The 25,071-nt window shown below is 31.7% G+C and overlaps 1 protein-coding gene across 4 annotated transcripts in view; it reads right to left on the bottom strand.

The window, feature by feature from the left end:
• LOC140441409 (sorting nexin-13-like) overlaps positions 1–25,071 on the bottom strand; it is a 1,016,720-nt gene that overhangs the window by 203,434 nt on the left and 788,215 nt on the right. For all 4 annotated transcript variants that reach the window (XM_072532120.1, XM_072532123.1, XM_072532119.1 and 1 more), the window contains one exon: positions 20,724–20,836. In XM_072532120.1, coding sequence (XP_072388221.1) covers positions 20,724–20,836 — 113 coding nt within the window. The remainder of the gene's footprint in view (positions 1–20,723; positions 20,837–25,071) is intronic.

The raw sequence follows: 25,071 nt of genomic DNA, 5'->3' as shown, positions 1-25,071 counted from the left end.
AGGACTGCTTTGTACCTTGAGCCATTAATGAATTGCATTTTAAATAGACGTTATTTCTATTTTAGTATGCTGTTCACTAAATTTTTGAATATTTGAATCGAGAATCTGTATTTTATTCAACTGTTTTATAACACAGAGTTTCTTGGCGCCTATCTTCATCTCTGTTTTTTTTTGTTTAGCGTATCATTCTTCTTCTTCCTATGCCGTCCCCATTAACGGAGGTTGGCGACCACATTTCTAAAAGTATCTCTGTCTTTTGCAATGTGAAATAATTCGTCTACAGTCATGTTTGTCCAGTCACGAATATTTCGCGGCCATGACTTCCTCTTTCTACCTATTCCCTTTTTGCCATCGACTCTACCCTGCATGATGGCCTGCAGAAGACTTTATATTCCTTAGTATGTGTCCCAGGTATGCAGTCCTGCGTACTTTTATTATTCTCAACAATTTTTTGCCTCGTCCCATCCTTCTCAGCACTTCCTCATTGGTGACCCTGGCAGTCCATGGAATTCTCAACATTCTCCGGTATATCCAAAATTCAAAGGCTTGAAGCTTCCTAACTATTTGCGCTTTTACCGTCCATATTTCTACTCTGTACAATAGTTGAGACCAGACGTAACATTCAACAAACCTCAGTCTCAGCGCAGTATTCAGATTTTTGTCACAGAACAATTGCTTGAATTTTCAGAACGCTGCCCTTGCCATTTCTATTCGTACCCTGATTTCTTAGTCTTAATCTAATCCTTTGTTGATGTAAGCTCCCAAATATTTATATTTTTACTCCCGTATCATTATTAAAAGAATTTTGCTGAATGTCGATCTAGGGAATCCGGTGGTATGTATATGATGTTTCCATAACCAACGTTCGAAAATTTGTCTAACTGTAAAGTCATGACGATTTTACTAGGAAATATAGTGCTGTTTAATAATAATAAAGTTCAATTAACAATTCCTATATGCACTAACTTGGTACTGATATCTCTGCTCCCCGATACCAGGTAGCAGTCCCGAAAACATTAAAACTGCTACAATCATGCTTCCAATTATCCAACGATTAGCCAGTCCAGGACTATACGCCTTATTATGGTACTGATATTGCTGCTGTCCGTCATAAGTAAATATAATATGCAAGAAAGGTTTTATCAATTTAATAGCATTTTGTATGTTAGAATATTATTTCTCCGAGAAAGTGAAAAATATCTATTTACTATCCGGATTTAATCCATAGATTAAATATTAGAATGCTATAAAATAATGCTATTAGCAGTAAAAAACGGTCTGATAGTAAGTAATGAGAAAACTAAATAAATTTTCTTTAACATACAAGAGAGAGGACGTAGAGTAGGGCATAACGTAACAATAAACCCATATAATTTTGAAAGATTGCAGCGTTTTAGGTATCATAGATAACACTGTCACATAAGAAATAAAATGGAATATTTAGGTAGCTAACTAATGTAAATATAACCCACATAACACTTTTAAATCCAGAAGTCTAATACAAATCTCTAAAATCAGGATATATAAAAAAGTGATTAAACCAGTGCTATTGTAAAGGTCATCATCATAGTATAGTCAGAACGCAACAAGGTTCTATTGGCTTTTCTGCTTTTTGTCTCCTCATTCCTATTGAAAACTTAGCCACGTAAATAACGTTTTAAAAATATATGTCAATATTTCTGAAGTGCCTTTCCTAAGATAACTCTTATTAAGCCTAGTTCGTTTGACTACATGTAATGGATTTGATAGTTCCCAACAGATTAGTATTGATTGATTGATTGTAGGTTGGATAGCAATTGGTTATACAGGCATGTGTTGATAAATATGATGGGTCGGTAGGTAGTCCCATTATTCCTAAATCTGACCATATGTTACCTCCCCTGTTGATTCGTGGACGTCCTAAGGGCATTTTTTCTCTCTGGGAATTCTCCCAGTTTAACTTGGCAATGCAGTTATTAGAAAGCCTTTGGATATAGCCAGCGTAACTTTGGCGTTGAGATTTAGTCTCTTGTATGACGTTGCTATCTTTATATATCTGTTAGACCTTGGCATTAGTTCCGGTTCGGTATTGGTTATTATTCGGACCTTTGTAAGTTGCTTTCTAAGTGCTTGTGACTGAAAATGTGACGAGAACGCTGACAAAACAATGTAAGTAAAACTTAGGTATTAATTAGATCAGGATTACTAGAAAAGTTATCAGAATTATTTTCCAACTTACAAAGGTCCGAATACTAACCAATACCGAACGGGAACTAATGCCAAGGTCTAACAGATATATAAAGATAGCAACGTCATACAAGAGACTAAATCTCAACGCCAAAGTTACGCTGGCTATATCCAAAGGCTTTCTAATAACTGCATTGCCAAGTTAAACTGGGAGAATTCCCCGAGAGAAAAAATGCCCTTAGGACGTCCATGAATCAACAGGGGAGGTAACATATGGTCAGATTTAGGAATAATGGGACTACCTACCGACCCATCATATTTATCAACACATGCCTGTACAACCAACTGCTATCCAACCTACAATCAATCAATCAATACTTATCTGTTGGGAACTATCAAATCCATTACATGTAGTCAAACAAACTAGGCTTAATAAAAGTTTTCTTAGGAAAGGCACTTCAGAAATATTGACATATATTTTTAAAAAGTTATTTACGTGGCTAAGTTTTCAATAGGAATGAGGAGACAAAAAGCAGAAAAGCCAATAGAACCTTGTTGCGTTCTGACTATACTATGACGATGACCTTTACAATATAAACAATACTTGAGACAACTGTTTGTCTCAATTTGGTCATTGAGAATTATGTCTGTATTTTTTAATTTGCTAATTTCCATAGATTCTAATTTCAATAGAATCTAAAGATATCTTAAGGCCTTTATTTTAAATATACTTTTTTAGTAATGCAAATACGTAAATAGAACCTGGAATATACATGTAACCTTTAATCTTTGGGATAAATCCATCTCCTGAACAATGGCGCCGATATATTTAGTTAAAATTCTGTGCACTTATTTTAACCGTTTATGTCCTTATCATTCATATATGAGTTGTAACCGATATTACAAACTCATTTACTTTTCACAAAGAGATTCCATATTAACTATAGTTATTACTATACAAATCTGATTCGAAATATCGTCGAGTATGTAAAATTATTTTTAATGAAAAATTAATTAGCCATTTCTTATGGGGTTCAAAAGTGAAGCCTTTACGAAAATTTGAGTACAAATAAGACCACCGTAATCAGTTGTACCCTGGGTAATAAATAATTAATTAATCGGCTAATCAGAATCACCCGTTCAATATGATTTTTGTCAAATCGGTCCTTTTTAGGATCAATTATTCTAATTATGTCTATAAATATTAAGGGCATATCTAGAGATAAAGACACTTTACTTTACTTAACCTTATCAGACATATGCGCTTAGCACAAATGTGACGTATTTCTAGTGCAGAAAATACATAAAGGGCAAAAAATAGTGTATTTGGTATTAAGCTGATCGCTGAAAATCACATAATAAATGTGAAAGTGCTATCTCTGACGGCAAAGAAGCAAAGAAAAACTTAAAATGAGAGAGGACAAAACCAGTCAGCTGAAGGAACCTTTTAACGATGTTGAGCTTGGATCCACTATCTACGTATATATTATAGAATAGTACGGCACTGATTGAAGATCTGAGCACAAAGCTTATTATAAAATTTGGACCAAAAATACAACAGTTACTGATATCCAAAGTCTGCAGACAAACAAAGCAAAGACAAAGTTGTTGCCTTGCTTAAACCTGGCAAAAACTCCAACGACCACAAAAGCTATTTGTCAATATATTTATTTTGCTTTACAAAATACTCCTCAAGAGGTAAAACAGAAGAAAAACTCAAATTAAAAGACAAAAGTTGCTACAGACGGGGAAGATCATGTACGTCACAAATACTAAATCTTGCCCAACACAGCAAAGATGGGTACAGTTATGAGGAGTGGTATTTGTCAATCTAAACTTCCAACAAAAAAAACATCCAACTTGGTAACGAAATCCTTTTGTATCTATAAAGCTATTTCTAGAAAAGCACGTACCTACCAAAAACAGGTATTTGGTAGTAGACATATCTATTACATACTGTAATGCGTATGAATGATAACAAAAATAAAGACTAAGGAGTCCGTATGAACCGTTTAGAATATACGGTGAAAATATACGGCTTAATCGCATAGTTGCCAAACTATCAGAGCTTACTTAAACCGATATACTTATGGTTCCAATATACAGTGAAAAAGACCTGAACGACCCCTATAATATATACAAGTGAACTAAGAGATATACATTTATGATACAAGGGTACTTATGGACTCTACAAAATTTTTAAAAATTATGAAACTATACATGTTAACGAATCGACACAGCCAATATTATGGAATGGTCAAGTGAGCTCCGTATATCGGTGTCCACTTCACCGCGGAGCTCACTTGAACCTTAATTTTAACATGGGCGGAGTTTACTTTATGCCGTAGGTATATATATATATATATATATATATATATATATATATATATATATATATATATATATATATATATATATATATATATATGCATATATATATACATGTATATATATACATGTGTGTATATATATATATATATATATATATATACATCTAGCGGTTAATGTAAGCTCCGTTCTAAAACGGTATTATACTAACTCCAGTAGAATATACACCGTGTATATTATTATCTAAGTAGCGCTTTATGTAGACTCCGACCAACATGTAGGATTAAGTGGACTCCACAACAGGATAAACCATTTTTGGGATCCGTATTTACCATTACGCGTACACTTCTAATCTCCTGAGATGTTGCCAATAATTGTATTAGTAGTAGATTTTCAAATTTTACAGCTGGTACATTTTGGAACTTAAAATTTATTTAAATATCCATCAATTTAGTCATGGAGGAATTTCAGGATTATTTGGCTAATGTAGTTAAATATAAATCGTTAACCGACACATAACTTTATTTTACTTTTTACTTTTAATAAACAAGGCGGTAATTTATATTACTTGTTTTATATATTTATAAACATAAGAAAGTGTCTATTATAAACATGGAAAAATTAAGTTTCCATTTTTTTTAATTAGTATTTTTTATTAAAAGGCATTGTCACTAAAACATTTAGTTCATAAATGTACGTACATCGGATAAAGTAATCGTGTAACAGTTTATGAAAGTAGAAGCCCCTTCGGTAGGATTATAATGTTTGTTACCCTATTAGTTAAAGAAAACTCAAACAACAGAGAGATCTTTGTAATTTTTGGATTACTGCAGTTTATGACATGCAATGCTTGTTTTATAGCGTAGTTGAATTTAAACTACAATAATTTATAAGTCAATCTTTAATAACATACTTTTTTACTGTCTGATTTCATTAGATATGCCGATTTTTAATTAAAATATTTAATGCATTAAAGTCGCGTAGAGATTTTCACTAAACATTTAATTTTAAAGCTATTATTATAATAGTCCAAAAAAAGTATAAAAGTCTAGGAAATTCAATATCCCAATATGGATTTGTTTTATAGATTATCGTAAAGCGTTCGAGAGAGTCATATGGATACACTTATGACTGATACTAAAAGAACTAGGTGTACAACAACACCTAACTTTGCTTATAACTGAACTGTACGAACACACTACAGGACCATTTAAACTAACATTAAAAGAAGATTGAAAATCAAAACGAAATATAAGTATCTGGGAAAAATTTCTCAAACGATATTAATATTAAAGGGGACTTTAAAGAGCATCTGACAAAGCATGCTAAACCTTAAGGCGACTAAACCACACAAAATGATTATTTGAGAAAAATTATATCTCGTTCAAGAAAGAATTGTAAATATATAACATTAATGTACATTAAGAAGAAACGCCGAAAAAAAAAACAGTAGCGGTTAGCCTAAATAAAGAAAGGCAAACAGAAGATGTAATTTGATGTTTTGAAAAAATCTGATCCGAAAACTGTATGAAAAAACATTTCATAGTATAGACATCGAGCGCGGCGGTTCCTCTGCCGTCTGGCGGCCTATATCGGAAACTTTTACTACCATTTGACTATTTGTGTACGATTTTGTGTATGGTTAAGTGGCACACCACAAAAAGTGTTTTTATTTTCTCTTTTGTTCAACAATTAAAATGTATTGCTATACTTCTAGATGTTCCAATACAATAAAGGATAATAAACATAAAGCACAGGGTAAAAATTTTTATTATTTTCTATGCACATAAGCTATACTACAATTAAAAACTATGATCACTATGAAAAAAAACGGTAGACTATGACTACATTTGTGCTTTAGCACTATAGTAAGACCAAGATAAAAATCTAAATTGCTACATAATTATATTAACGAGAAGTTAATAAAACTTTTGTTCGTTACCAGTAAGAGAAAGCGCATTTCATAAAATATTATGAAAAATGTTGTTGATATTACAATATCAGATGATAGGAATACAAAATAAAAAACAACTTACCTTTTCAAAACAACAATCAATCACTTCATTTTATCACGAAAAATTTAAAAATTGCAATGTAATTGAACCCATTTTGCGAGCTATAGTTACATTGATACTTATGTGGCAATTAGCTGTAAAGTCATTAGTCTTTCCCGTCATATCATATTTTCCTAATATTTTTTGTAGGCAAGCGGTTTAGTTTATGTAATATAATATCCCCAATTCGTCTCATAATGTTTAGTTTTCAAAACAGCTATTACGCTAATTTGTTCACATTTTTTAAAGCCTTTTGCGGTACATTTGAAAATAAGTCGACAGTAAGATACTTTACTTGTAGATTACTCCTTGTTAAATTAATTAGTTTATTAGGTAAGCCTAGTTCTGCCATGGTATTTCATAGTTTTATTCTTATGATTATATCAGTGTTTGTTTAAAATCTATAACTAACTAGTTTAATGTTTTTTTTGTATTCCCAACATTTCTCATTAACTGCCTAATAGTGAATAATTGATTAACGATTTATTAGTTTTTCTAATTTCACACTAATAGTCTCCTATTTGATAGTTCACCTATTCACTTAATCGTTCCAGGTGTATTAGAAAAATACTGTATATTCTAATAATTAATAGATATATAGCTTATATATAGCTTATATCGCTCTAGTTTGTGCAGTACATTTCATGATCCCTTTTGTGTATGGTATGCTTTTCAGCAAGTTGGTACTTGCTCTTACTTCTAAATTGACAGATCAGCTATTTAACTGCCTGTACTGAACTTTCTTCTTCATTTTGCAACTATATATAAAAATTAATAAAACTCTGACATACCGTTAATTAAAATATATGGATACCCTATACTATTCAATCAACGGAATCTATCTCTATCTAATTAGCCTTTTTCGGTCCATCTTTGGACATAGGCCTCCCCAATCCTTTTCCATTCTTCTCTGTCTATCGGTATAGTCATCCACCTAGAGCCCACGTGCTTCTTGATATCATCTGCCCATCTCATTTGGGACCTTCCTCTGCTTCGTTTATATTCCCACGGTCTCCAACTTATAAGAATTTTGTTCCAGCGGTCTTCTTTTTGTCTCATATTGTTCCCGGCAAATCTTCATTTCAATTTTGCAACTTCTTGTCCAACATTCCTCACTTTTGTTTTCTCTCTTATCCAGTCGTTTCTCTTTTTTTCCATTAGTCTTATGTGCAATATTTGTCTTTCCATTGCTCTTTGGGTTTTTATGAATATGTCCATGTTTGCTTTTGTAAATGTCCACGTTTGGAAACCATAAGTTAGAACAGGGAGTACGCATTGATTGTATACTTTGGTCTTAAGATGCTGTGGATATCTATTGTTTTTAAGAATGTAGCTTAGTTTGCCAAATGCCGCCCATGCCAGTCTAACTCGTCTTTTTATCTCTGCTGTTTGGTTTTCTTTGTTAAGTTTTATAGTTTGACCCAGATATATATATATATATAATCCTGAACTTGTTCTACTTCATCTTGCCCGATCCTCATTGTGATGTTTTCATCTGTATTTGTTATGATTTTGGTCTTGCTGTAATTTATATTAAGGCCTATCTTTCCAGCTTCTACGTCCAGTTCTTTCATCATTTCAAATAATTCTTCTTTTTTATCTGTTATCAATGCGATGTCATCAGCGTATTTTAGATGGTTCAAGCGTTGTTCACAAATTTTTATACCTTTTTCTTCCCATTCTAATCTTTTAAAAATATCTTCCAGAGCCTGATTGAAAAGTTTCGGTGATATTGGGTCACCCTGTCTCACGCCTCCATTTATTTGTATTGATTTTGTTTATTCATATACTTTAATTGTTGTTTTGGCTTCTAATATATATTGGCTATTAGTTCCTTATATCTGTGGTCAATTCTGCTGTTAATCAAAGAACTTTTCACTGCCCAATGTTCGACCCTGTCGAAAGCCTTTTCGAAATCTATGAAAGCTATATATAGAGGAATGTGGTGTTCATTTGCTCGTTTTATAAGTATTTTCATACTTAGTAAATGGTCACTTGTGCTGAATCCCTTTCTAAAACCAGCTTGTTCTTTTGACTGGTATCCATCGAACTTTGTCGTCAATCTATTGGTTAAAATTTTTGTTAGGAGTTTATACATTACATTGAGGAGTGTTATAGGACGGTAGTTTTTTATATCTGCTTTATCCCCTTTCTTGTGTAGGATAATGGTTACGGATTCCTTCCAGTTGTTTGGGATTCTTTTTTCTTTTAATATCTTGTTAAAAAGGGAATGCAGAGTGTTAATTACCACTTTTCCACCATATTTCAGCATCTCTGCAGTTATTCCAACTTTTCCAGGCGAAGTAAGTTGTTCTTTTAATAGGTTTTTGTATATCTCTTTATATTGCACTAGTTTGTTTCTATCTACTAGATCCCAGTTTTTAATTATTTTTCTTTTCACTTCATAGTTACCGTCAACACTAATTTTTGTGGATCCATTAGGGCTGATCCATGTCCACTTTCGTTGGGGCTTCTTTTTGTAAAAGGAGTTCATTGCATCTAGATGCTTTTCTTCTAGGTAGTTCATCAAAGTAGCACCTCTATCATTTCTCTGACCATACTCGAAATCTCCTATTTTAGTTTCTTCCTTGTTTAGTTTTCTACCCAGTTTGGCATTGAAATCTCCAATTACTAGTATAAGACGATTTTTATGTTCTTCCATAGCCTTTGATATATCTTCATAAAATAGTTCGATATCTTCGTCATCATAAGCTGTCGTGGGGGCATATACCTGGATAATTTTAATTGATGTTCTTCTTATTTTAAGTATGACATAGGCTACACGATCTGATATTCCTTTCATAATTTGGACATGCTTACTTATAGCTTTATTTATTATAAATCCTACTCCAAATTTACTTTTCTTTGCATTTCCTTTATAATACAGTAGATTACCGGATTTTAGCTGTATTCGGGTTTCTTCTTTTCGTAGAGTTTCTGATAGGCCCATGACATCCCATTTTATGTTTGTTAATTCTTCTTCCAGTTCATGTACTTTTTCATCCGTAGACATTGATCTAATATTGTATGTCCCTATTGACAGGTTGACGGATTTTTTTGATTTTTGTTGTGTTCGTCTAAGTGGGTTTTTGTTTTTATCTATCAAGAGCGAATTATTGAGACTCCCAGATACCGCGAGGCAGACCTTTGAGATGTGGGATAATATTATGGGTTATTTCTGGTTTCGTCATAATTTACACTGAAATTACTAACAAGAGAGTGTTCTTACTTCCACATGTTCAAATTGATATATAGTACCAACAGATGCTAGTTATATACCATCAGTACTAATAAAATGGAAACTATCAAGTTAATGTCAATTTCATTGAATAATCAAAACAATCGAAAATATATACCAAAACAACACAATAAAAGTAAAAGTAGAAGAAGAACTAACCGACCCTATTGAAGCTGGCAATGGGATAAGACAGGGAGATTCCCTGAGTCCTCTATTGTTCAACCGGATTATGGATGAAATAATAAAAAAGTAAGAAATAAAATAGGATACCAAATGGGAGAAAAACAAATTAAAATAATCTGCTATGCAGACGATGCAATACTATTCTTTCAAAGTGAAGATGATTTACAACGTATGCTACACCAATTTCATATAACCGCCAGAAAATTTAAAATGTTAATTTCCTCAAAAGAGACAAAATGCATGGTTACAACAGCATGTTTACTAAGATATTAATTGGAGCTGGAAGGTCAGATAATAGAACAAGTGATGGAGTTTAAATATCTAGGTATCACATTATCTAGCTACGGAAAGCTCGAAACTGAAGTGGAAGATTCACCGAATAGAATAAACAGAGCCGCAGGCTGCCTAAATGAAACAATATGAAGAAATAAAAATATCGGGAAAGAAACCAAAGGCAGAATTTACAAAATAGTTATCAGACCAATAATGACATACGCAGCAGAAACAAGACCTGACACAGAGAGGACAAAAAGGATGTTAGAAACAACAGAGATAAAAACACTTAGAAAAATTGATGGTAAGACACTATGGGACAGAGCTAGAAGTACAGATAAGTATACGATGTAGATGCAAGGTGGAGAACATCAAGAACTGGTTAAGAAATAGAAGAGTAGAATGGAACGATCATATAAGCCGAATGATAACAAATAGAGTAGTAGACACGGCAAGAGACGGTTACCCAATAGGAAGACGATCAGTAGGAAGACCACGAAAACCATGGAACGGCAACTTACTGGAGGCACATTGAAAAACAGTCATGTACTAACATCGAGTAGAGTAATCATGTAACAGTTTAAGAAAGTAGAAGCCCTTCGGTAGGATTAAAATAAACCAAATAAAATTAAAAAAAAAAACTCTGTAAATAGGAGATTTTTGTAATTTTTCAATTACTGCAATTTATGACGTGCAATATTTTTTCATAAAGTAGTTAAATTTAAACTATAATAATTTATGGGAAGCGTTTAAAGAGGTAATCGCCAACCTTTATTAATATACGGCACAATAAAAAGATGAAGCTTACTATATTTTTACGTACTATATTTACAAAAAGAATATCTAAAGTAAAATTTAACACGTTTCAATGGAGTTGTAGTGAAATTTGACTTTTTATTACGATACCGGATCCTGTAAAATTTTAAATACTTAATTCTCCCGTAAATTATTAAACTTATTCTTAGATTAAAATAACAAACTTCTCAGTAATTAGGTACAATTATGTGATAATGTGTAGGTGTCGAGATTGCACGGTCATGTGTCATACGGTTTCATCTTTCATACAAACATCGATAGTTTTTAGCTTTGGGTGTATTTGAGTCCACCGTTCTGTAACCGGTCTACCTTGAAAAGTGTTATTTTACATAAAATTAGCACGTTGGCTCTAATAATGACCTATAATTAATATACATTGTTTGTATACATTTATCAATTTAAAACGTTCTTTGTCGTCTTCTGATCTTCATCTCCATTCGTTCCTAATTAAGCACATGTTGTCCACAAGATACCTCTCTCATTTTTAAATCATTACTCTTTTTACCTTTTGCCATGGTTTTCTTCATTTTGTTTATTCATATCGTTTTCACTCATAACAGATATTGGGTAGTTTATTGTTACATTAAACTTTCTCCTTATATGTCCGTATCATATACGTTGTCTAGTTATTATAGCGTATATAATGTCGTATGTTAATTCCATTTTGTTTAACAATAAAATACTAAAACTTCCACAAAATTAATTCTATCTTATCAGTACAGCTGTTTCGGAGAGTGCGTTTCTCAAGTCTCAAGTTTCTTGAATCCATCAATCATCCATTGTATTTCTTATACGTTCATTTAAATCCTCTCCAATCAAAGACTTTGAAGCAGCTTTGCTCCACAGTCCATTTTTGTTGCTTCTTGTCACTGTTTCTTCTTTCTCTTTATAATTATCAATACGTAGCGCTACTACACTGGGTGGGCCTTCGCTGACTACAACTTATCTCCAAGTTGATCGATTTTTCACGAATCTGCAATCAAATGAAATTTTCAGTTTTTGAGATATGATTGGATGTTTTCTCTCAATTATATATGAATAAGAATGCCACTTGGGCATGTCACCCAAGTGGCATTCTTCTGTTTCTGTGCTAACTTCCTTCCACACCAGTTCTACAAGTTTGACATCTTGGCGTCTATGCATGTGTCCGATATACCTTAAGGGATTTATTTTCCTGAACAATATCGTTATGAGAGCTTTCTTTATTCAGTATGTTTTCTTATTCTATACGGATTTGTAGCGATATGATAATGAGTTCTGAAGCTATTTTCTTGTGACATTTTAAAGTAATTACTATTTAAATGGGAATAAGCCACAATTAAAAGTTAAAGTTAATTTATTGAAGTTTCAATTTCCACTTAGGAAATCGTTCTCAAAATACAAACATTAGTGAGAACGATTTCCGAAGTGGAAATTGAAACGTCAATAAACTAACTTTAACCTTTAATTGTGGCTTATTCCCATTTAAATAGTAATTATGATAATGGGGTTAAAAAAATTTTCTTATTATTTTCCTTTCAAATATTCGAAGTGCTTCCTTATTTGTTTTAGTCATTTTCCATGACTCACATCCATGTATTAAAATAGGTATGAAGTTTGAATTATGCTCTGTATTTCTTTAGTGGCATTATTATTAACCGTGAATAGTGATCTAAGATATTTAAAGTGTTCCATACTTTCGAAATTGTAGTTGTTGACTATAATGTTATTATAATATGTTTAATACATAAATTTATTGAATTGGTCTCTTCTGTTGATTCGCTTGTATTTGGTTTTCATTTCGTTGATTTTAAGTGAAACATTTTTCGTGCATTTTATTAAAGGTGTTTGCGGACCGGAGAGAGTTTCTTATGAGATCTTTATTATTAGCAGATGCCAGGAGTGCTTTGTACCTTGGCCCGTTAATGGATTACATCTTAAATATGCGTTATTTCTATTTTAGTAAGCTGTTCATTGATTTTTTGACTATTTGAATCAAGAATCTGTCTTTTATTCGTTTATTCAATAAAACAGAGTTTCTTGGTGCATACTTTCATCTTTGGTTTTTTGTTTCCCGTATCATTATTACAAGGATTTTGCTGGATATCGACATGGGGAACCTGGTGGTATGTACATGATGTTTCCATTACCAACGATCGAAAATTTTTCTCATTGTAAAGTCATGATGATTTTACTAGGAAATATAGTGTTGTTTAATAATAATAAAGTTCAAGCAACAATTCCTATATGCATTAACTTGGTAATGATATTTCTGCTCCCCGATACCTGGTGCAGTCCCGAAAGCAATAAAAGTGCTACACTTATGCTTCCTATTATCCAACAATTAGCCAGTCCAGGACTATACGCCTTATTATGGTACTGATATTGCTGCCCCTCATAAGTGAACAGAACATGCAAGGAGGGTTTTGGCAATTTATTAATTTTGTGTGTTAGAATAATATTTCTTCGAGAAAGTGAAGAATATCTATTTGCTATCTGGATTTAATCCATAAATTAAATATTAGAATGATATAAAATAATGCTATAAGCAGCAAAAAACGGTCTAATAGTCACTAATGAGAAAATCAAATAAATGTTCTTTAACATACAAAAGAGAAGATATACAGTGGGGCATAACAACGCCATACAATAAAGCCATATCATTTTGAAGGATTGCAGCGTTTTAGATATCGTGGATAACGTTTTCACATAAGAAATAAAAAAGAATATTTAGGTAGCTAATTGATGTATATATAACCCTTATAACACTTTTAAATCCAGAAGTCTAATACGAATCTCTAAATTCAGGATATATAAAACAGTGATTAAACCAGTGCTAATGTGTGGATATATGACAAGAACGTATTAATTAGATCAGGAATCAGGATTGCTAGAAAAACCATCAGAGGTATTTTCCAACTTAGAAAGGTCCGAGTACTAACCAATACCGAACGGAACTAATGCCAAGGTCAAACACATATACATATAAAGATAGCAATGTCGTACAAGAAACTCAATCTCAACTCCAAAGTTGAGCTGGCTATATCCAAAGGCTCTCTCAATAACTGCATTGCCAAGTTAAATTGGGAGGATTCCACCAGAGAAAAAATGTCCTTACTATGTCTACGAATGAAGGGTGGAGGTAACATATGATCAGATTTAGGAATAATGAGACTACCTACCGACCCATCATATTTATCAACACTTGCTATCCTACCTACAATCAATACTTATCTGTTGGGAACTATTAAATCAATTACTTGTAATCAAATGAACTAGGCTTAAAAAAATATACCAGGAAAGGCACTTCAGAAATATTGACATAAATGTTTAAAACGTCATTTACGTGGCTAAGTTTACAATAGGAATGAGTAGACAAAAAGAACGTAGGGCAATAGAATCTTGCTGCGTTTTGACTATGCGATGACGATGATCTTTATATAACATATAGGCAGAAAGAGAGAAGAATGAGTTTTCTCCCTTTCGAATTCAATATGTATATGTATTACCATAGATAATAAAAGCAAGAGGACTATAATTATGAAACTTTATCTGAAAAGTAAAATCAAATATACAAAAAGATTATATAAATCCCTAATATTTACACAGACTGCTTTACAAAAGGTGAACGAATGAGCATAAAAACACAGCTGTTTTAAAAACCTAATATTATTAGACGAATTGTGGATTGATTTCACGCAAACTAAACTGGTTTAGTTACAAAATAAATCAGAAGACTATGCTAAAATATTATACGGCAAGGAAAAAGGCAATGACTTTTACAGCTGATTGTCGTATAAATATCAATGTATAGTAAATATGACGATTTGACCACAGCATATGAATATTGTCTCGTAATGTTATATGGACGGCGTTATGCATCACTTGACCAAACGCCAAAAATTGATTTTGAGATATTTGACTTCAAAGTTTTCACTCTATTAAAATTCACTATATGTTACTTGTCGTAATTTTTTGTTTTCGAAGACTGTTTTTTTTTTGTTTCTTATAAGCGCGAAATAGTAACTTTGCCAATATTAAAGAAAAACAAAAAAAAAATAAAAAGTCTTTTGGTCGACTTACGATTTTCGCCACATTGTGTAATTGTGTTATACATCAATAGACCAAGCGACATGAAGGTCGTTTGGTCTAGTGATGAGTAAGTAAAATACCACTTTTAGTGAATGATTGGTAGGTCACAAGCTATTATTTCTTTTTGGGTATGACAACAAAAGTCGTTGTTTTGAATATTTTATATTACTTAAGAAATTAATCAAAAATATAAAATCTTCTAATGTCGTCTTCTATTGTATTGTTTCTGAAAAGGGAGCCATACAAAGGTTTTGCATCATTTGGTATTAGGTGCGTTAAAGATCTTAAGTCGTTAAGCTTAGTCACAAAAAGTGGCTTGCCTGTGGGTCAAAGAGGAATCAAGTGGTTACTTAGGGATTGCATTGCAACAGGCCGTCCTTTTTGAAATACCTTGTAAAGATTTATTTCAACTTCACTAGTGTTAAAATCAGTTTTCATAAAAATAATCAGTGGTATATCCTTTCCTATTTAAATTTCTCTTGTTTTAAACCAGACTTACTGTTTTCTATGTCTGACTTCGGTTTGTAATCATAGTTTCCAACTTTTTTGTTTTAACGAATTCTTCTTTTTTCATTCTGTGAACTACTAGTGGGTTCTTTTTACGGGATTTTTTCATCACGTTTAGGTAATCATCAACGGTATATAAACGTTGTTGAAATTTTATGGCATTTTCAAAATCTCCAAAATCACTACCATTGGGTAAAAGATATGACTAGGAAAGAAATTGCGTAATTTAATTTTTTCAATGGTAGCGTAAGTTTACAAAATCGTTTTCAGAATCAAAATTATTTTGATGTTGCAGTTTTGGCCGCTACAAGAGTCCGACCACAAAATTACATGTTTTGCAGAAGTAACAATTTCTTCAATGTGTTTCTTAAGACAACTGCCTACGTCCTGGGCTCCCCGACCAGCTTCACCTTTTAATCAAATATAACAATGACCTTTGTTATCCTTGGCGCTATGGATACCAAGGTTGTAAATACATAATTGGCGCTTATAATATACGATATTTATTGGAATTCTCGGAAGGGGAAGAGTTTTTCTTTAAATCAAAACAAACGGTTTTCACTTCTGGTTGATCGTTGCTCATCTTCATGTCTAGCTTTCTTCTAGATTGTGCATTTTCAGCTTCTTCTAAGTACACTTTTTTTTTCTTTTTTTAACTTACTTAATTGTTCGTTATCTGTGCAATTTTTAATTTCTAATTCGAAACAATCACATCTACTACAAGTAACTTTTTTCAACTTTTTTCTTTGAAGATTAAATCGTGTTAAAAACATTTTTTTGTAAAACGAAAATTTAATAAATGTAGAGCATATAGTGAAATCTGAATATCTTTGAATAACTATATCGAGCCGGAACATTATTGATGAGCAAAAGGGAGACACATCGCTGAGAAAGTGACAAAGCAATTGGCAAAAGCAAAGGGTACCTTGTACTAAAGTACCCGTACTCTAAAGCATAAGCAGGTCTTTTCGTAGTCTTTTAGTAAGTGATAGATTCGACCGTTACTTAATGGAAATTAATTTTATCTAACAATAAAACAGGTATGCGTTTACACGTCATATTGTGTAACTGAATAAGTTGAGGAGGGGATAATTGTTTGTTTCAAGTTGGTCATTCAGAATTATGTCTGTATTTTTTAATTTGCTAATTTCCATAGATTCTGTTTATTTCCTTATTATCAATATATATGAGTTGTAACCGATATTACAAACCCATTTACTTTTCACGAAGGGACTATATATTAACTACAGTTATTACTATAATAATCTGACTCGAAATATCGTCTTAAAGTAACAGTAACAGAAAAGTGAAAGATTAGTCATTTTTTATGAAGTTTAAAGTAGAAGCGTTCACCAAAATTGAAGTACTAATAAGACCACCGTAATCGGGTGCGCTTAACAAAAATGTGACGTATTTCTAGTGCAGGCAGCACATAGATGGCCAATCCTATGGTATTTGGTATTACGCTGATCGCTGAAAATTACATATTAAATGTAGGCAAAAAAGCAAAGAAAAACTTAAAATAAGAGAAAACAAAACCAGTCAGCTAAGGGAACCTTTCTACGATGTTGAGCTTGGATCCGCTATCCTTGTATATAATGATCAATATTACGGCTCCTGGCTGAGGATCTGAGCACAAAACTAACTATAAAATTTAAACCAAAATTACAACAATGGTTAATATCCAAAGTCTGTAGACAAGCAAAGCAGAGACAAAGTTGTTGCCTTGCTTAAACCTGGCAAAAACTACAACGACCACAAAAGCTATCGGCCAATATATTTATTTATTTTGTCAGCTATAAAAAATACTTCTGCACATGATTCTTAATATAAATTGATAATAGAAGAAAAACTCAAATTAAAAGACAAAAGTGGCTATATATGACAGGATAGATCATATACGTCACAAATACTAAATCTTGCCCAACACAGCGACGAGAAGTACGAAAAATATCAGGTATGAGGAGTGGTATTTGTCAATCTAAATGCCGCTTACGACACCTTAAATTATAGGGTATTTCTCCAAAAGCTATGTAATATCCCCTTAGGTAATAAGCTCACTTGTATTATCCGCGTATGCCTACACAAAAGAACATTTTTCGTATTACTCAATGGTAAGAATAGCAGATGGAGAACGTAGAAGAACGGTCCCCTTTGGGGTACTGTAATGGCACCTACTCTGTATAACATTTACACAGCCCATACCAGTAAATGCTAGGACTTTTATTATGTAGACGATACATCTATTGTTGCACAGCCAAAAACTTTTGTTGGTGAAGTGGAGAAAAATCTAAATAATACCTTAAACACAACAAAAATAGATTATGAATCAATTTTAAGCCAAACCCCGGAAAAAGTCAGGTGTGCTCCTTCAGCGTCACTAACAGAGACATTTTCACAAATCTAAACATATACCTGAACCAATAGTGTCATGAAATCCTTAGACTCTGGACTTGCTATAAATACCTTGAAGATAGTTTCTATCACACTTTGTCATTCACAGAACTTTGTTTAAAACCAAATGGCAAACTAGAACCAGAAAAATAATATTCTCTGCAAACTTGTCAGCTAAAAATGAGAAGCACATTCTTCCACCCTTAAAACGTAGACTTTTGAACTCTATGCTTCTGCTGCCGTATATACCTTGATAGTATAAGTGAGATCAATACATACCTAACACGTAGATTTAGTTATAAATTAGTCAGCCAAATTCAGCGAAAATTAAGACACATCCATACATAAGCTCTATAATATCGTGGCTATCAATCCACCTAATACCCGAAGATAAGTAGCTAGAGAGCAAAAGAAACAAAGTCCAGATTCGTAACATCCACTCTATGAATACCAGCCCATTTTATGACTACAATCGAGGAAAAACTGGCTAGATCAACACATCTGCAATATATACAAACAAAAATAAGCTGCTCGTCGCCATCTGAACCCTCGCAAGGAACTTTCTTATGGTAGTTATCTTCCTTAAATCTGCCAAGAGGACTCTTTCCTGCAAACACCGGTTAACTTGTGTGAATGTAGGGTGGTACAAGACTCATCACACTTTCTTATTTAACTTTACCATTTAAATCGCTCTTTTCTGAAGGGATAAGGTTTATTTATGTGAACTGAACATGTAAAGTACAGTCAGTAAGCTATTACTTATAAAGATCATTGCAAATTTGACACTATCTCCACTTATATTGATTACATATTACCCCTAAACTGGAGATAAAACATTCAGAAATATGTAATAATGGTGAAGTGGTATAATTCATGTTAGATAAATTAATCATTCTTCCCTGTTTTGTGCACTACTACCCATTTTAACAAAAAATATCTATTTTAGCACTTAAATATTTATTTTAAGATAACCTTCTATCCAGAATTATATCTAGTATACAGATAAAACCAGAAATAAAATAATAAAAAACTGTATATAAGATATCATAAAACAATGGATGAAATAAAAGAAGCTCTTATTAACCGGATTCTTAAATAAAACGTATAAAGACATACTCACGTTAACAAAATACATTAGGAAATTTTCGCATATGAAAAAACACATCCAACTTGGTAATGAAATCCTTTTGTATCTATAAAGCTATTTTTAGAAACGCACGTACCTACCAAAAACAGGTATTTTGAAGTACACATATCTGTTACAAACTGTAATGCTTATGAATGATAACAAAAGTAAGGAGTCCGTATGAACCGTTTAGAATATACGCTGGAAATAAACGGCCCAATCCCATAGTTGCCAAACTATCAGAGCTTTTTTAAACCGATAAACTTATGGTTCCAATATACAGGGAAAAAGATCTGAACGACCCCTATAATATATACACGTGAACTAAGCGATATACATTACTGATACAGGGGTACTTAGGGGCTCCACAAAATTTTTAAAAATTGTGAAACTATACATGTTGACGAATCGACAGAGCTAATATTATGAAATGGTCAACTGAGCTCCGTATATAGGTGGCCACTCGACCACGGAGCTCGCTTGAACCTGAATTTTAACATGGGCGGAGTCCACTTTATGCCGTAGATATATATATATATATATATATATATATATATATATATATATATATATATATATCTATGTATATATATATATACATGTATATATATACATATATATACATATATATACATATATATACATATATATATATATATATATATATATATATATATATATATATATATATATATATATATATATATATCTATGTATCTATCTATCTATGGTTCTGAGATTATTTTCTTGTGGCATATTTTCACCGAATATTTCATATGGGAATAAACCACAATTAATTGTAACAAACATTACATTTTTTCCTAAGCGAACAATAATATATTTAAAAGGTCTATCAGAAAAAGGATAGGAAATAAATACAATATCACAACATTTAAAACAACCAACACAGCCAAATCTATTTTATCTAAAGCTAAACTTAACAAATTTACAGAAAAGATCAAAGACCTGCATTTATAAAATTCCTTGTAAAAGTAATCATTTTTATCTGGCTGAAACTTTAAGACCACTAAATGTATGTAAATAAATGAACATGAATCTAAAATTAAAAACAAAGATTTTGAAAGATATCAGATATGCAAATATGTTTGGGACAACGAACGTTCTATGGGAAGATCTATCAATGGTTATGAAAGAAACAGATAGTAAAAAGAAGAAAATTAAACAAGATCTGATTACTGATACAGAAAGAAGTTACTAGTAGAGTATACCACTATTAATGAGTTAATAGTACCTAGGTCATAAACACACAATCTATAATCAACTATAACTATAAGTACAGAAACATCAGAATTTATAAAAATGGCTCAAGTCAAAATTTCCATTTTTTTTTTCACCATTTATTAAAAATTCATTAATAGGTTATTTTAATTTTTATTTCAGAATTTTTTGAAAACGATTTCCGCGTAGGAAATCGAAACAAAACATGTAATTTTAATATAATTAATTCTGGTTTTTTCCCTTATACCTAAATATGTAGTGATTCTGTATTGGTGTGAATGAAAAAATATCTGATTTCTTTAATTTAAAAACATAATATATAACAAACCTGATAGACATGATAGAAGAGCTATCTTAGCCGCAACTCTTGTTCTACTTTTAATTAGATCATCTCGTTCTGGTCTCCTATCGTTTCTCATTCCATTGGGCCAAAAAGAGTGTCTAAAATAAAAATTATTTGATATATTCCCAAGAAGAGTATATTATATAGATATCTTTACTTCAAATAGGTAACATAATATACAAAAAAGTTATAACTTAAATAAATTTTTTACATATAAACAAAATAAAATCAATCAATAACAAATTAAAATCAATAAAATGTTTAACAACAAAAAAAAGTCAATAAAAATATACAAGAATATTGTGTACGTTCACTATCAGTTTCAATATCACTTTATACTCCTAAGGAAAACCTTTAATTTATTCTCAAAATCAATAACAATTTGCAATATATTCAAAAACAAGTTCAACAACTAAAAAAAGTCAATAAAAATTAAAAAAATATATTGTGTACGTTCTCTGCCAATTCAAATATTACTTTATATTTTTAAGGAAAAGCTATAATTTATTTTTAAAACTTTTAACTGTCCTACAGTCTTTTAATTAATTAGGCAATTCATTGAATTATTTGAAACCTCTTAGTATTAATGAGTTCATTGAGCTGCTATAATTCATTTAAGAAAGTATGTCATTTTTATTTCTCGTATCATATCTACGCGTATTAGTAAAATTAATAAACTGCTGAAAATAATCGGGCGCCACATTGTTTTTAATCTTATATACCAAAATTAATGCAAAATATTGAAATCTTTGATATATATTGAAAACCAGTTCAATGTATTTAGTATTAAATTTATTAGTGTTAATCGGCCCATTCTTAATAATATACACCACGATTTTGTAATTTCTGAAGTTGCCCCTTTTTATTTAGGTTGAACACATATAAGACAATGCATAATAATCAAAATAAGGTTGGATTATTAAATTATATACAGCAAGCCTAGTTTCTAATGATACATTTTTTATTACTCTTGTAAAAAAAAATTATTTTTTTGTGTACAACAAAATGATCCTCCAATGAAAGAGTATTATCAAGTTGAAATTCCTAAGTATTTAATAGTTGTTATTATTTCAAATTTTTGACCATTTATGGATAAATTACTATTTGTTATTAATATTGATTTTGCTATTATATATTTACTTGTTATAATTAAAGCTTTAGTCTTTGATACATTTAATTTCAACCTATTTAATGTTAAATAATTATAAACAGCTTCCAAATCGTATTTATTTTTGCCACTGCATTTTCTAAGCAGACAGACTACAAGCTATTAACTAATCGTCAGCAAAAAGATTAACAAACTCACAATCAACAAATAGATCAATATCATTTAAGTAGAGCATAAAAAGTAATGGTCCTAGAACACTGTCCTGAGGTACACCTATATCAATGTTAAGTTCATCTGACATTAAATTATTAAAATTAACCTTCTGCTTGCGATTCGATGGATTTGATAGATAATTATTAAGCCCGTCAAAGTCAAACTTAAGATCCAAGTATACAGATACTACATATTTGTTTTAATCCAATTCAGTTTCAAATTTACTAATTGTCAATTGAAATACCGAATCACAAGAGTGTTCCTTTCTAAAACCAGATTGATTATTTATCAGAAAAGCATATTTTTCAACATGTTGAATAATTTGATCATATACAACAATTTCAATATTTTTTCAATTGGTGGTAATGTATTAATGGGTCTGAATTCTTCAGCTGTCACTGTATTATTGACTTTTTGAATCGATACAATTTTGTACTAACTAACTTAAGTTGATTCGGAATTTTACCAGTAGGCAGATAAGTGTTGATTAAATTTAATATAATATGCCCAATTGTTTTAAAAATATACAGTGCATTCATAAAGTGTGGAAACGATCTATTATCTCATGACTTAAATATTTTCATAGTTAAAGCTCTGACAGGTCGATTTTTATTTTTGACATTTTAACCTTTTTGGAAAAAAAATAAGTTTACCCCCACTACCTTAGCAGATGTGACATCATCGATAATTTTTTAAATAGAAATGGCATACTTTTATCTAAAAAATTAAAAGCCCATATTTTTCTGAGTACAACCATACCAAACTCATCATATTCAAACTTCATTATACAGAGTGTAAACGAAACCAGTGCTCGTATTTCTTAAAATTTAATTCAAAATTTATTTTACAAAGAAAATTATTAAAGAAGTCATTTCATATTCAAGGCAAACAAATAACATAATTACAACAAATGCTCGAATTGAGCTCCTTGGTTTAATTCACACTATCGAAAATGTCCAGTGAATTCTTGGGTTATGTTTTACAACATTACTGGTGTAATTTGTTGCATTTCAGTACGAATTCTCTGTTTGAGGTCTGCCAAATTGGTAGGTCGGTTTACATATACCTTACTTTTCAAATAACCTCAAATAAAAAAGTCCATGAGATTCAAATCTGGCGACCTCGCAGGCCATTCAATGTGGCCACGTCGTCCAATCCAGCGATTGGGAAAAATTGCATTTAGAAAATTTCTAACCACTACGGCATAATGTGGACTTGCTTCCTCCTGATGAATCCAAATGGTCGGATCTATTTGACCAGGATTATTGATATCTTTGTACTATGTACCAGGGATTTAAAACTGGAACTAAGAGTTAGGTTGGCGAGGTGCTATGTTTTTTCGACCTTATTTTATGGAATGGAATCTTGGACCTTGAATGCTACATCAATGAAAAAACTGGAATCATTTGAGCTGTGGGTGTACAGAAGAATTCTGAAAATATCATGGACAGAACACGTCACAAACAAAGAGGTTCTGAGAAGGATGAACAAAGAAATGGAAATTTTAAATTCAATAAAAACAAAAAAATTGGAATATCTCGGACATATTACACGTGGAGAGAAATACACCTTGCTCCAACTGATCATGCAGGGAAAGATCCAAGGAAAGAGAAGCATAGGGAGGCATAGAATGTCATGGCTGCGCAACCTGAGAGAGTGGTACGGATGTACATCAAATGAACTTTTCAGAGCAGCCGTCTCAAAAGTTCGAATAGCTATGATGATTGCCGACCTCCGCCGCGGAGATGGCACTTGAAGAAGAAGATTGATATCTGGAAATGTTGCGGTTAAAAATCGAACTACTTAGGTTTGCAACATCTCTAAATACCTTACACCCATCACAGTACCGTCAAAAAATACGGTCCTACAATGGTATCACAGCCCATACATTTACTTTGTGGGGATATTGAGTATAAAGTCCCATTGTTCAATTGGGATTTTCTGTTGCCCAATAACGACAATTTGGCCTATTGACGGTACCATTTAAACAAAAAGTGGCCTCGTCGGAAAACAAGATATTATATTCAAATCCATTATTTTGATTACACAATTCTTGCATATTTTCGAAAAACTCCAGGCGTTTATCAAAGTCCTCTTCATTGAGTTCATGTATAAGTTTAAGTTTATATGGATGTAATTTGCCCTTTTTTTTTAATAATTTTATGAACAGCACTACGACAGATGTCATTATTAGTTGATAAAGTTGTAATTGAAGAATGAGGATTTTCTTCAATTTCAAGTAATAAATTTAATTGATTGTTGACGGAAACAGTGACTCTTCCACTCTTGGGCTTATCTCTAACATTGCCAATATCATTAAATTTATGCAATATTTTGCTTACCGTCGCTTTACTTATTGGTACTCGATCAGGATATTTTTCATTAAAGATATCGCATACTTCCTCCTTCATCAAAACTTCTATTCGCTGTTTTTCTGACAGCACCATTGTAATTTCAAATCATTTTTATCGGGGTAATATTACTCAAAAAGATCCTAGTGCAGACGTCTACATCGATGTAGACACAAAAAAATCAATTTAATATTGACATATCCAATGGTAACTACGAACTTGCTGATTGTCTGATTGCTAAGGAATTTGACATGTCTTCTCAGCCTACTTGATTTTTGGCAATATACTGAGTAGAGTCGTTACCATTTTATTTTATTGTATTGTTGATCTACAGACCATTACAAAGCCATTATAATTTGAATGGAATTGGTAATCTTTAATATATAAACAATTTACCTTCTGTATCCACAACAATAAGCCACTTCATTCGAGTATTTGTTGTTATTATGTTATTTGTTTGTCTTTAATATGAAGTTACTTCTTTAATAATTTTCTTTGTAAAATAAATTTTGAATTAAATTTTAAGAAAAACGAGCACTGGTTTCTTTCACACTACGTATACTGAAGTTTGAATGTGATGAGTTGGGTACGCTTGTACTCCAAATATGGGCTTTCAATTTTTTAGAAAAAAATATGCCCTTTCTATTTAAAAAAATTATCG

This window comes from Diabrotica undecimpunctata, chromosome 5, assembly GCF_040954645.1.
Source record: "Diabrotica undecimpunctata isolate CICGRU chromosome 5, icDiaUnde3, whole genome shotgun sequence".
NCBI classification, from domain to species: domain Eukaryota; kingdom Metazoa; phylum Arthropoda; class Insecta; order Coleoptera; family Chrysomelidae; genus Diabrotica; species Diabrotica undecimpunctata.
This window is presented reverse-complemented; position numbering and strand designations above follow the sequence as displayed.